The sequence below is a fragment of the Python bivittatus genome, unplaced genomic scaffold, assembly GCF_059951505.1.
Source record: "Python bivittatus isolate LINGU-HERP-01145 unplaced genomic scaffold, Pbiv_v1 ctg000580_np1212, whole genome shotgun sequence".
NCBI classification, from domain to species: Eukaryota; Metazoa; Chordata; class Lepidosauria; order Squamata; family Pythonidae; genus Python; species Python bivittatus.
In genome coordinates, this window is record NW_028277087.1 from 15263538 (window position 1) to 15277943 (window position 14406).

At 40.8% G+C, this 14406-nt stretch overlaps 1 protein-coding gene across 1 annotated transcript in view; it reads right to left on the reverse strand.

Moving 5' to 3' along the window:
• Window positions 1-7414, reverse strand: part of SOS2 (SOS Ras/Rho guanine nucleotide exchange factor 2) — a 36713-nt gene extending 29299 nt beyond the window's left edge. The window contains exons 1-3 of the mRNA XM_007427669.4: window positions 7041-7414; window positions 1045-1170; window positions 217-348 (exon numbers count right to left, since the gene is read on the reverse strand). Coding sequence (XP_007427731.2) covers window positions 217-348; window positions 1045-1170; window positions 7041-7130 — 348 coding nt within the window. The 5' untranslated portion in view covers window positions 7131-7414. The remainder of the gene's footprint in view (window positions 1-216; window positions 349-1044; window positions 1171-7040) is intronic.
• Between the last annotated feature and the right edge of the window lie 6992 nt (window positions 7415-14406).

Sequence of the window (14406 nt, forward strand, 5' to 3'; positions counted from 1 at the left end):
CAGAGAAAGAACCCCCCTCTTCTAACCACAGAACACTCACTTTTTGTCCAAGAAAGGGCATATTTTTCTGCACATGCCTAGGAATATTCTGCTATTATACAATTACTTCACATTTTTCAGGGAAGAGTGTCTTAATGAAGGACAGGAGAGGAAATTATTAAATTTAGCAGATTAAAAATGTAATATTAAATCTCCAATACTTTTGCTCCAGTATACCTTTAATAAAGGATGTATTTTGTCCACAGGCAGCAAGAGAGGATTTCTTCGCTTTCGCTTCTCAATAGCAGACTGTGCATCTGCAATTGCCCACTTGTCAATTGGATGAGGAAAAGTCTTTTGAACACGCTCCTGCCCAAGTGCAAAAAAAATAAATAAATTGCCAGATTCTCAACAAAACAGAGAGGCAGACTTCGTTCTTTCAATATTGGCTAGAGTATGCCATTTATTTCTCTGAGTATTCTTTTCCCCTCCAAACAGCAGCCATACAGCACTGCATTGACTCAAAGTCCTTTTCAAATATACTTTTAATTCCTCTGCTTGAGTGGGAAGCAGCATAATGCAATGGAACTGAACACAGCATTAGGAATTAAGAAAAACTATTCTCTGCCAGAAACATTCCGTAAGTTTATGTGTTGCAGAAACCACACAATTTCTCTTGTATGCATCAATGCAGAAGAGCGTTATTATTAAATAAAGGTCTGTCAATTTTCACAGTAAACTAGCTCTCGAAGAATAGCATTTTGCTGTTTTTATATTCATTATGTACAACAGCTTATACCAGATAACACTGATCAGTACATCCATGTCCCAGAAAGCTCCTGCTTATCCTATCAGTTTTAAGATTCTCCACATTCCATGATCTGGAACCTCACAACATAAACATATATTCTCATATCTGTGTTATTAGTTTAGAGAAGTAATATTCTCTCCATTGCCATGATTCAATTTGCATCACTGTTGAATTTTTCAGTTCTTCTTTTCATACTAGCATTGTTTTGTGAGGAAACACCTGCTTTTTTCCCTTACATGCACTACATTTCATACCTCTACATCTTGAAATGTCCGTGGCTGTGCAATGCATAACTTATTTAACAGCTGAAGAATTAGTTCCTCAATGTAAAAGAGGGAATCTTCCTTGGCTGAAAGGTTGGGATGGACTTGCTGCTGAACCTGCAGAAAGATGTATTTGTTATGTTCAATCAGAAGACAGATTAATGATGGTACAGAGATACTGACAATCATACTGTATCTCTTCTCACTTTATAAGCCTCATTTTTCTGATTGTCCCACAATAAAATGTCCAATAACGGATATTTATGTAGAAGGATACAGGTAAGCTTTTACTTCATTAACTAATAATCTAGTATTACCACTTTCTGTAACTGTTCAAAGCCTTGGTATGTGAAAGAGAATGGAAAAAATGCTGCTAAATTCAGAACTGTGAATCATGCAGAAATATTTTTACCCAGAACTTTCTTTGCAATTCCCTCATTCTAGAAAACACCCTCTTTTAGATGACTAAACTTCTGGAGAGGCAGGGAATTTAGAGGTCTGTCAACTAAGATGTTTTAAAGAAACAAATGTCTGTGCATATATACACACTCACCTCTGCTGAAGTACAGTTATTCTGAAACTTCTTATATTAAAACTAATTTAGCAGTTATTTATAACATTCCTCACAAACTCTTAAAAGCTGATCCTTTCATTTAGACACATAATCAGAAAATAGAAACACAAAGCAGCCCTCCCTGGGGTTAGCATATCATACTGACAGAGTAGTACTAAAAAAGCCATTCCTGAAGCCATTATATTAGCCATATCAGCATGTGAGGGCACTTAGAGTACGGCTTCTGATGACAATTGCAAGGCTCCAGTAGGAATATAAGAGAAAGAGGGATTCCTGTGACTCAACGCCATGAAGGACTTAACAGGTTATGATCCTGACATAATATGAACATCTCCCACTACTAACCAGTATCTTTGGCACGATGTTTTTTTACTAAAATATATTTCCGAACCTTCTTCAAGGACAGCCCCACATAAAATGCACTGCACTAATCAATTAACTTCTTTCTTTCCCCTGAATTTTCTACTGATAACTTATTTCATTGTGTGCTGTACTGTGCCTCTCCCATTCTCCCATATTTGCATGGGGTTTCTTTGATGACTTTCTCCACCCATTTGCACTCTACTCTTATCAAGCTATATGGAGCTATGAGGCCTCAAGGACACGAAAGGGCCCTGCAAGGAGTAGAATGTTTACAGATTTTTCTTGGTTGTATTATTTGTTTGTTTGTTTATTGTGCTTACGTATCACCAGGCTCAAAAGACTTTTTAAACCATTTTATGGTTTACACCATAAAATATGAACACACAGTACAAACATAAAAACCAGTAAGTACTGAGTAGTTTCTAATGAATTATTTAAGTGTTTGAAAGGTTAAAAATAAAGACACAGTATTAAAAAAGATGCCCTTGAGTTAATTTCAGCTCCTGTTGACAGCCTCCATGTTCTTTTCTTGGCTGAGTTAGGAAAGTGGCTTGCCACTGTTGGCTTCTGAGATGTTGTTTCCACTCAACAGTTGAAAAAAAAGTACCAAGAGAAGGTTATTTCCATTTTATTGCCAAGAAAACTGCTGGATGTTCTGTCATTTGGAGTTGAGACTAACTCAATGGCACCTTTACCTTTTTAATCTGGCCTTAGTGATATGTGTGCAATTCAATTACTTTCTAATCCCCCTGGTTAATTTTTGAAAGTTACAGTAAAAAAACAATAGTCTTCCTGCATACAAACCTATATTGTAACTGAGGAAAAAATGGACAAACATGTGATTTAGCTTATAACAAAAGCAGCAGAAAGCTAAAAGACAATTCAGGAAAAGCAGTTTTTCGCTCTGTTATTTCAAATTGTTTTTCCTGTGAAAAATAATCCTCATAAAATTTATGGAAGGGAGAAGAAATCACCTTCTGTATTTTTTTTATGCATAGGTATTAATTTGTATAATAGAGATTGGAATAAACTTAAAATAATCAGAATAGCAAGTAAGTATCTTCTCACTGAAATAATTGCTTTGGCATCTCTCACATCCTAAGCCTGAATCCAAAGCATGGCTCCTGGAGCGATAGCATGTTCTTTGATATCTGCCAAGCTTGCCAATTTTATTTTTTAAATTCTTTTAATTAAAAAATGAATGGAAAGCATGTTACAAAGCAAAGCATCAGCCTCAAACATAATTTGTATTTCCACAATGCCCCTGAGCTTTGTGGAGACATCCTTAGGGAAAAAATGTATATACGGTATATACTGATAGCAGCAAAGTGCTCAGTTTGCCTTCTACTATATAAATATTTTGCAAAGAGCCAAAATATCATGTAACCATTTTGTGACAGTGCCCATGACATATTCTCAACATTCCAAATATGCTCACTTGCCAGAAAATAATAAGCAGGAAGGGGAAAGCGTACCCAAACTATAAATGATGGTTTACAAATCACAATAACTTTGTGGACGATCTAAATTAGGCCAAAACATATGATTGGGTTCACATACAATGTTAAGCCACTTAACATGGTTTACTAAGTAATCTACAAATGACTGAGTTCACAAAGTATACTAAGCCATAAATTATGAGTTACAGACTCCTGGGGTCATGCAACATAATAAATCAAATGAATCTCATTATGTTTTAGTTCAGCACATGAACTAGGTCAGAGAAAAATGCTTATATAGTTCTCCTGCTTGTCTTTTTCTGAGTTTTGAAAACTATCTAAAAAAGAAATGCATATCGCCAGTGGTACAATTAGAATTACATCATGGCTTCTTAATACAGGAAAGCCTCCACCTCAGTTCAATCTCAAAACTCTTGAGGTTTTCCTGAAATGTAATACTACTGTTATAAAAATCAAACGATACTGAACCATGCAAGACAATCAAGGCAATCCTCAGTTTCTTAGAAGACAAATTCTGTGACTTGACACTGTCTGGTGACAGATACCCTAGATTATGGAAGGATACAAAAAACTGGTGTATGTGCAGAGATGTAAGTCAATGACTCAGATTACTTATTCATTCTCTATACTAGGCCGAAGGACTCATTCATTCTACACAGCCGAAGGACTCATTCTTGTTCAGTCAAAAACAAATAAACAAATCACATTATGTAGTCTGGACCAGCATCTTAACAATAGTCAACATCGTGAAGTACAAACAGCTCAAATTCTGCAGTTTCTGTCTTCTCCCCTTTCACACCTTTACAGTGTATTTGGGTATGCATGGTATATTTGCAGTTTCCCATACATATACAGATCTACTCAACTGCCTTCCTTACATAGGAATTTAGGGGAGCATGATGATCAGGATGTTTATTTGTACACAGAAGAGGCAAATACAAGGCAGGAAGTGTGTCCATGTAAAGGGCAAACTAAAAAATAATATAGAATGATCTAACTATATAATTGTACAGAAGAATATCTGAATCACATGGTGACTGAAGATGCCTTTTGACAGTTCCATATAAAAAGGTAGGAACCTACAACATACAATTACAGCAATTTTCCTCAATAAGGTGTCCAGGCACTGGACTGCAACTTGTGTTACTCCAGCTAGGAGAGAGTGCTCAGTGGGATTACTGTATTTAATACATCTGAAAGGCTCTGAGTGAAGAGATGTTGAGTTACAGCAACAAGATTAGTATACACAAAAAGGAGAAGCAGGGGAAATAGAGACAACACAAGGAAATTGTGTTTGTTTCAAAAAATGAGTATTGAAAGTAGTAGAAACAGTTGACATCTGAAATTGCTATATAGCACAGTGCATTTTGATTATAGCATGCTGGAAACAGCTTGTACTTTTGGGATGGTGTGTACAATGTATGAGTATGTGCATGCATTCACATGTAGTGTTTGTAATGCGACTAAGGCAGTATTACAGAGGTGTATGCAGATGTACGAAGTAAACATTTATTTGCCACCTTTTTTTGAAATTCCATTGTTTATTCCTATTTTTCAGAAGCCACAACATGCCAGTATTATCTATACCATGAGATATTTTCAGAATAAAGAGTATTGCACATAAGGATGCACAAGACAGTTATCCTATAAAAAACTACATGTTTGGCAAATGGACCATCTTGAGTATGGAAAGATATATCATACTAAACACAGTGAAACTTGAAGGAGGATGGTAAGCCCCTAAGTAGAACTGAAGAAATGCAACTGTTTATGGAGAGTTTTACTGGATGGGAAAAAGTAAGTTACAGTACTAAGGTCAAATAGAGAGTCAGTTTGGTGTAGTAGTTCAGGCACCAAGCTAGAAACCAGGAGACCGTGAGTTTTAGTCTTGCCTTAGGCACAAAGCCAGCTGGGTGCCCTTGGGCCAGTCACTCTCTCTTAGCACTAGGAGGACAAAGGCAATGCCAAGCCACTTCTGAAATCTTGCCAAGAAAATGGCAAGGGACTTGTCCAGGCAGTTGCCAGGAGTCAACACTAACTCGAAGGCACACACACATGCAAAGGTGAAATCATTGAAGAGAAACTGTATCCTAATGCAAGATTATTTATGACAGAAGAAAGCAAAAAATATCTGGCTGTGAAGATGGTCAAAGGGAGCCAGGTACCTAAACTTATGTCAGCCTTCTTCAGCCCTTTTAATGTTGAACAAGAAATATAATCACACCCAGCCAGCATGGGAATCACAGTCCAAACCATTAAAGGTCCTCACTTAGCAACCATAATTAGGACTGGCAACTCAGTTGCTAAGTACTGTGGTCCCTAAGCGAAAAATCACATGACTGCGACTTACAATTTTACTTCCAACTTCTCTATTAACTCTGCTTGTCACAAGCTGGTTGCAAAGCAGGCGAATAGCAATCATATGACCGCGGGATGCTGTGACAGTAATAAATGTGAGGACTGGTTCCAAAGTTATTTTTTCAGCAACATTGTATCTTCGGTCACTGCGCGAGGCAGTCGGTAAACAAAGACTACATGTATTATATTATTTGCTCTTTGTTAGAACATCTCCTCCAGGAGTTTTAAGTCAATGTACAGAATAGTCACTCCTCCAATTTTTCCCTACAGCAATCATGCACAGAAGTTGGAAGCTCCACTTCAAGCAACTGAATGCAGTCATTCCCAAGTTACCGTTATGAGATGGGCAGCCATATAAAACAATATAATACAGTAAATAAATAAATAAGACAGGAAAGATTAAGAAATGAAAGCCCAGAGGGTCCATGCCAACACAAGCCCAAAGTGGAGTCCTTGGGGTACTCTGAGCTTGGTGGTTTTCTTGCAAACATTTCATTACCCAGCTAAGAAACATCTTCAACGCTGAAGATGTTACCTAGCCGGGTAATGAAACGTTTGCAAGAAAACCACCAAGCTCAGAGAACCCCAAGGACTCCACAGTTCAACCCTGAGCTACACATATTCATTTCTATTGGTACAAGCCCAAAGTCCTTGGAAGTAAGGCAGCATACAAGCTTAATTATCAAAAATAAACAAGGCTGTCTGGGGAAAAAATAGGGAACTTCCACACTGCCACGGCTTCTACCTTCCAGGCCTGCAAATGAGCCCTTGTGTATTACCCAGATTGAACTCCAAGAGTTCACAACAAATATTCTCACAACAATCTTGCAAGGTAGGTTGAGCTGAGGCACCGACTGACCAAGTCCCCCAGTTCATTTGCATGATGAAGGGCAGACTTCAAGCTCTACACCACACCTGCAACGTTATGGGAAATCGGTGGCTCCTCAGCAGGGTCTTCTCGCGCCTGGGGGAGAATGGGGAGCACTTGGCCTAGGCAGGGCAGCTTTATTGAGAGGAGGGGAAAGGGGCGTGGCCGCTCCCTAAGGCTCAGAAGGGACCCCCTGCGTGAGGTAAACTGTGAAGCACGGGGGGGGGGTTGGGGAGGGACTGATCCCGCTGCTTGGGAGACGCCTGGCAACGGGGGGAGTGCTCTGCCGCTCCCCCGCTGGAAGGATCGCGTGCGAGGGAGCGCGCCCACATGACAGGACGCCGCTGGGACAGGAGGGACTGACCTTGCGCAGGGCCGGCACGAGGAGCCCCCGCCATTTCTGCCCGTTCTCCTCGCTGAGGAACTCGTAGGGGGGCGGCTGAGGCGGCTGCATAGCCCCTCTTCTTCCTCCCGCGCCTTGGGATGGATGACGGGGGAGGGGAAGGGGCGCGGCGCTGCTCACCCCCTCCCCGGCCCTGCCCGCAGGCCCGGCCAACCGCGGTCACATCCGCGTCCCCCAGGCCGCCGGCCCCGCCGCAAGCCGCAGCAGGCGCCGCCGCCGCCGCCGCTCCACTTTCCCAAACCTGGGCCGCGGCCGCCTCAGTCTCACGCGCACTGCGCAAACGCGGAGGCCGGCCTAAACCGCCGGGCAGGGTCCAGCTGCGCTCTCTAGCGGCTCGGGAGAAGGACGGGAGGAAGAGGGAGTCGGCCTACCGGGGAAGTGCCAATGGAAAAAGAAGGCGGCCCCTTCGGAGACCTGGCAGAGGCGGGGCCGCCGGCGTGCCTCATTCTTCGCCGCGGATGGCTCTGAGCGCGGCAGTCGCTAAAGCGAGGTGCGGGCGGAGAGCGATTATAGTGCAAGAAACGCCGTCGCCAGTAAGAAACAGGAGGCTTCGTTGTCCTGTAGCCCCGCCACGCTTTGATCCGAGAGGCTGGCTAAGCCTCCGCCGCCCGGTCGTTCGCTCGAGCGTCTCGTAAACTCATCCTCAGTTTGGTACCTTTTAGAAATACTCCCACCATCTCCTTTCCATTAGTTAATGTTGCAAAGGTATCGTGGAGGGTTGACATTCAACACATTTGCTGTCTGCATTGCCGATCCATATCTTGCCTCTGTTTCAAGTCACTGCAAGTCACTTGGGCAGTTCACTCGGGCAAGTCAAGTCTCTTGGGACTTCACCCCAAGGTAATGGGATGGATAATGAAGCCCAACAGCTTTTGGACATCTTGAGGCTGCCCTGGGTTAGGGTTACCAGATACAAGCAAAGGAGGACGCATAATTGGAAAGGAGAACAAATAGTGGGGGGAGGACACAGTAACTGTTTACCTTTCCATGACAAAAATTACAGTGAAAAACTGCAAAAAAATGTACTTGGGTCTGCATGTATATGCAATTGTTTTTTCCAGCATCAGAAAGACGTTTTTCAATCGCAATATTTTTTGAACAAATCTTAAGTATTTTCAAAAACATATGCTAGCAATAACAGAATCTGTGATGATACACTTCAAATTTTACCACAGAAACGTATGATGAATCATGTAATCTAACAGACTACAGTGATCATATATTTGAAGGGACTGGATTGAAACCAATTGCTGAAATCAGAAAATAAATAATGTAAGTCTAGGCTGACAAGTCTCAATGGACAAAGGAAAGAAGCATATAATTTGCAAGGTCACAATACATGAAAGTTTGAATGACTACTGTTGTGAAAACAGTCCTTTAAAAAAAAAAAGACACTCAAAAAGCCAGACAATATTTAATTTTAAGACTATGCTTGCCAGATGGAGGACATGAGGACAAAAATGAGGCCATGTCCTCCTTTTGCCGGATGTCTGGTAACCTTACCCTTGGAAAGTGTTGGAATAAGGGAAAAATAATACTTTAATCCTGGAACAGCTAAGGATGACAAGTCCTTCTCACTTATTGGCTGAATACAAGATGAAAGCAGAGAAAAGGGATTGGCAAGGCAAGTTTGCACCATGATTAGGTACAAATGAAGAAAGAAAGCCATTAAGTGGAAAGGTGGCATCTAGATAATTGAGATTCATAAATGAGAGATATTTATTTAATCAAATTTATATGGCTGCCCATCTCATGCAAAGTGACTCTGAGCAATGTACAATAAAACCAGAGATTAAAACATTCAATAAAAGTCAGTTAAACAATAAACATGGATAAAAATAAGATAAGCAAGGGGGGGAGATACTATGTATAATATAGCCAGTGTTCAGGCTCCCTCTCACCAGGGGATTCCCAGACTTGTTGAAAAAAAACAGGTTTTAAGAACTCTCCAGAAGGTCACAAGGGTGGGGGTCAATCTCATCTTAGGAGGGATGGTGTTACAGAGGGTGGGTGCCACAGCAGAAAAGGTATGTCTCCTAGGTCCTGTCAGATGGAACTCCCTCACGGACAGGACCCACAACATGCCCTTCCTGCAGACCTGATGGGAAGGGTAGATGTAATCGGGAAGAGGCGGTCCCTCAAGTAACCAGGCCCCATGCCATGTAGGGCTTTAAAGGGCAAAACCAGCACCTTGAATTGGAGCTGGAAGCAAACTGGCAGCCAGTGCAGCTCACGGAGCAAAGGTATAACTTGTGCCCCTCTTGTAACTGCCCGTGCCACTGCATTCTGCACCAGCTGAAGTTTCTGGATACTCTTCAAGGGCAGCCTCATGTAGAGTGCATTGCAGTAGTCCATTCCGGAGGTGATCAGGACATGAGTAACTGTGAGTAGAGCCTCACAATCCAGGAACAGGTGCAACTGGCACACAACATAAAAGTTGCGCAAAGGCTGTCTCAATCCCTGGAGCCAATCCAGAAGGATACTGTAATGGTATGTGGGAATGACCTTGGGGGAACAAGACGCAACCAAGGGAACAGTCAGATAAAAGGCAGCTTAACCAGCAGTAGAAAAGACCCTCCCTAATTTGGGGGCTGTAAAGTGGTTCAAGAAGTCAGATTATCACATAGATACAAAGGTAGACTATCAAATGTGCCTTCACTCTTGTGTGATAACTTACACTTACCACATCTTTTATTCTCAGCTGTACCTGCTTTTGTCTCTGGTAACTATCAGTTACTTTAGTCAAGAGGTGGGCAATCCATTGTTGCAGCAATATACAGTTGTAGCACTGACAACCCTCCAGGTTTTGGCAACATGATTTTTCACATTTTTAAAAGAAAATTATGGAAAGTATTATTTTAATTGGATGGTTAAATAGACTATCCAGTTTAGTCTTCTTTCACTTCTGCAGCATATTAACTGAAGTTTGTACTTCTGAGTTTCCATCTCAAACCTTAAAGGATTCAGTTTTAAAGCCTCCCTGATCAAATTCAATATGCTGCTGTTAAATACGCTCTTCCCAGTCCTTATGAGTTATAGCACATCTTGTGCCAGCAGTCCACCATCCAGCTACTGTAGATCATGGTCCCAGAAACTAAATCTCTCCCATTCTGCTGCTGATTGTGATTTTATGTTTTTAAATTGATTATGGACAGTTTTTATGTTTGTATATTGGTTTTTAACATGTTTTTTATTGTTTTTACCAGTTGTGAGCAGCCCAGAGTCACTTAGATGAGGTGGGGTGGCCATACAAATCAAAATCATCATCATCATTATCATCATCATCATCACAGTTGCTGGTCAATGGCGATCACCATTGCTGGTCAATGGTGATAGCCTGGGAGAGGTTAATATCAAGGAGACTCACTACCACCACTACTGTTTGTCATTGCATTGATTCCTCTGTCAGCAATACTGAACAAGTCAGGACATGGCTATCAAACATCAAAAACATCTGCCAGCCTATCCCACCTCCTTTACATGGACAATCTGAAGCTGTATGGAAAAACACCATCTGAAATGTAATCACTGCTCAACACTGTCCAAATATACAGCCAAAATATTGCAGTGGAGCTTGGACTGGACAAATGTGCCACCCTTACCATCAGCAGGGGAAAAATAATGAAAACTGAAGGAATCAAGATGCCCAATGGAAATAACATGAAGAGTCTGGATGAAGAAGATCACTACAAATACCTGAGCATCCTTCAGGCTGACAATGTCAAGCACACTGAAGTCAAGAAGAAGGTTAGTAGTCAATACATCAGAAGAGTAAAGAAGATCTTAAAGTCCAAACTCAGTGGAGGAAATACCATCAAGGCGATTAACACCTGGGCAATTCCAGTCATTAGATATACAGCTGGAATACTGGACTGGACTCAAGCTGAACTAAAAGCCCTGGATAGGAAGACCAGAAAAATAATGACAATGAATCATGCCCTTCATCCATGCAGCAGCATTGACAGATTCTATTTAGCAAGGAGCATAGGTGGGCATGGAATGTTACCAGTACATCAGGCAGTTGAAGAAGAAAAAAAGTTATTGGAAGAATATCTGAAGGACAGTGAAAAAGATGCAGTGAAGCTAGTACACCATGAAGGCTTACTAAATACCAAAGAAACCAAACTGGCCTATAAGAAAGACCAAATGAAGAATAGAAAAGAGACATGCCAAGGCAAAGTATTATATGGCCAGTACACAAAAAAACTAGCAGGCAAAGCAGATAACAACAAGATTATCAATGGCAATGGCTAAGAGCAGGAAAGTTGAAGAAAGACAGAAGGGCTAATTCTGGCTGCACAAGATAAAGCCTTAAGAACAAATGCATACAAAGCCAGAATTGAGAAGACAAAGCCTCTGCAAAGAAGCTGAAGAAACAGTGGACCACCTAGTTAACTGCTGCAAGAAGATTGCACAGACTGACTACAGATAATGGCATGACAAAGTAGCAACAATGGTGCATTGGAATATCTGCAAGAAATACTATTTGCCTGCAAGCAAGAACTGGTGGGACCACAAAACAGACGAAGTAATAGAAAATTAAGAAGCTAAAGTGCTCTGGGACTTTAGAATGCAAGCAGACAAGCACCTACCACACAACACCCCAGACTTAACAATTATTGATAAGAAAGACAAAAAAGTCTGGATAGTGGACATTACAATACTTGGAGACAGCAGAATAGAAGAGAAAGAACTGGAGAAAATCACAAAATACAAAAACCTGCAAATAGAAGTAGAATGACTGTGGCAAAAGAAAGCAAAGATAGTACCAGTAGTAGTAGGTACTTTGGGTGCAATCCCAAAACATCTGGAGCACCACTTGAACACCATCAGCATTGTCAAAATCACCATCAATCAACTGCAAAAGGCAGTTTTACTTGGAACAGCTTACATCCTGCAACAATACCTTTAACACCATCAAGCAAGAACATCTGCCTATCCCAGGTCCTTGGGAAGGACTCAATAGGTGGATAAAAATGCCAAATCCAGTCTAAACATCTGGCTGACTGTGCGGCCAACAGTAATAATAACTGTATTTCCCAGCAGTGTTCTTTCTCTTTCCAGTCTTCTCCCATTGCCTGAAAGGATTAATAAAAATACCACCTAAGATTCCAGGTTCTTCATCTTTTTTTCTGGAGCTTCAAAGTGTGAGATGATGTGGTTATACTTCTCTATACCTTTTCTTAGCAGCATCTTTGGTCTCCTTGTAATAGGGATGTAGATGCTCTATTACAAATGTTAGAAGGTTGGGACATATAGGCATTTTATATATGTTTTAAACACTTGCCTTTACCTGCTTGTGTAACATGAAGTAAAAGCAGGCCCAGCAATATGCCAATATTCCCTTTCCTGTATGTATGGTTGACCTCACAGTAATTGACCTTATTAAAATTATCAAAAGGTTGCATTCTTAAGGGTGTAACCTTCAACACTTCTCAATATCTCAAGGATATGATAATTGCTCTCATGGTTTGTTTCTTCCTGACTGGAAAGAAGACACTTCATGTGAGCAGATAAACTATCTTGACTTGATAGTTCTTTCCTGTTCAGATGACCCTTCACAAAGAGAGATAAGCGGTCCTGACCTTGTTTCTTAGGGATGTAGATCAGGACAGCACTCAGTGAACAAGCAGAGTGATAAAGGATACTTTACATATGGCTGTAAACAATCAAGGTGATAGAAATTAGTTTACATACAAGAAGGGAGAATCTTAATCAGGACCAGAGAAAGGGGTCCTGGGTAAAGGGAAGAGTATGGATCGAGGTAACTGGCTTTGATTGGATCAGAGGGTCATGACATCTTAATGTAGGTCTGACTGTAACAGAAGGTATATAATGTACTGTGGGGAGGGGGCCCAGTGCGGCCGCCCACCTAACTGCTTGCTGTCATTGCTTCTGCACTTGGGTGAAGAATAAATCTCCTAACTTCATGCAATTCGTCAGTGTCTTTACTTCCGGCTCAGAAACGGACTTGGTAAGATAACTTTTTCTTCCAGCACAAATATACAGATAAGCCTGCTTTGTCCCTGCACCAGTCAAAGGATCTAGACTTCAAACCAGCCACAACAGTATAATTTTTTCTCAGAATACACAGAAACTGCTATTGTCTTTCCAAATAATGGACTACTGTTGCTTTTACGTGTTTTGAACTAAGATAATGTGCAAAAAAAAAAAAATACTGAAAGACAGAGGATATCACACTGACTTGTCTCATACCTCCAGCTCTTCATAAAGCCATCTGACTTGGAGAAAACTTTCCTCATGCTAACCAAGCTGTGGTCTAAAATCAGTTCTGTCTTTTTATCTTGTTCTATGCAAACATGCTGAACTGCATGTCTCATAATTCCTAGCTGAGAAATGAAGTTGGGGAAGGCTGCCAGAAAGTCTAGCAAAAGGAAATTATGAAATGATCAATTTTGCATTCCACAAATCCATTGCTTTCAACTATTTTCTAAAACATTTCACAACCATAATGCCACGCTTAAGAGTTTGGTTAAGGAAAATTATTATTAGTTACCTTTTCATAAAGTCAGTTTCTTTAGAAGGCAGCAAGAATAGTCAAGGCTTCAATTGCTGCCCTTGAATGGCAAAAATGAACTCTATTCTTAATTCTAGAGGCTTGGACTTAGAATCTTCCTCAGCTATAAGATAAATGATTGGAGCATAGTGCGCAATGATGTCACAGACCATCTTCTGATGCTTGTAGAACAAAGGCAGTTGGAGTGAGAACAGGAAAACCATCATTGGACAAATTACTTGCTAACTCTTTAATCTAGAGCTAGTACTTTGACATAAAGGCCATGATTCCAACTGGGTGTAAATAAGAAACACGCACACAACGAAGGTTTATCACCATCTAGAAAATGATACAACTTGCATCCAAGTCACAGTCCTGATGAAAATAATTAACCGTTATGAAGTGGGATCAGGAAAGGTAGTGCTTATGTTTCTTTTACTTGTAGCTTTTTAAAAGGAAACTGGGCTTGGTTCAAAAGGGAGACTTTGCTTGCTGATGCTGCAAAAGCTGTTGCCTCAGGGCCTCAGAATTAATTTAGCAATTTTGCTAAAAGAAAAACTGAGTGATTTTGGAATTGTACTTGCCAGATAAATCCTGGGAATGAGGAAATACTCAATATGGAGAGTCTGGAACCTACTTCTGACACAAATGAGGATTATACTCAGAACAGTCAATATCAGAAAAGTGGAGATCCCATGCCAGTAATGGAACAAGAACCTATAAAGAGAACAGTTTCTGAAAAAAATGCAGTGGACCAGTCTCTGCAGACAGATAGCAAAGTGAGCATTTTTAGACGAAAAGAAATAATGG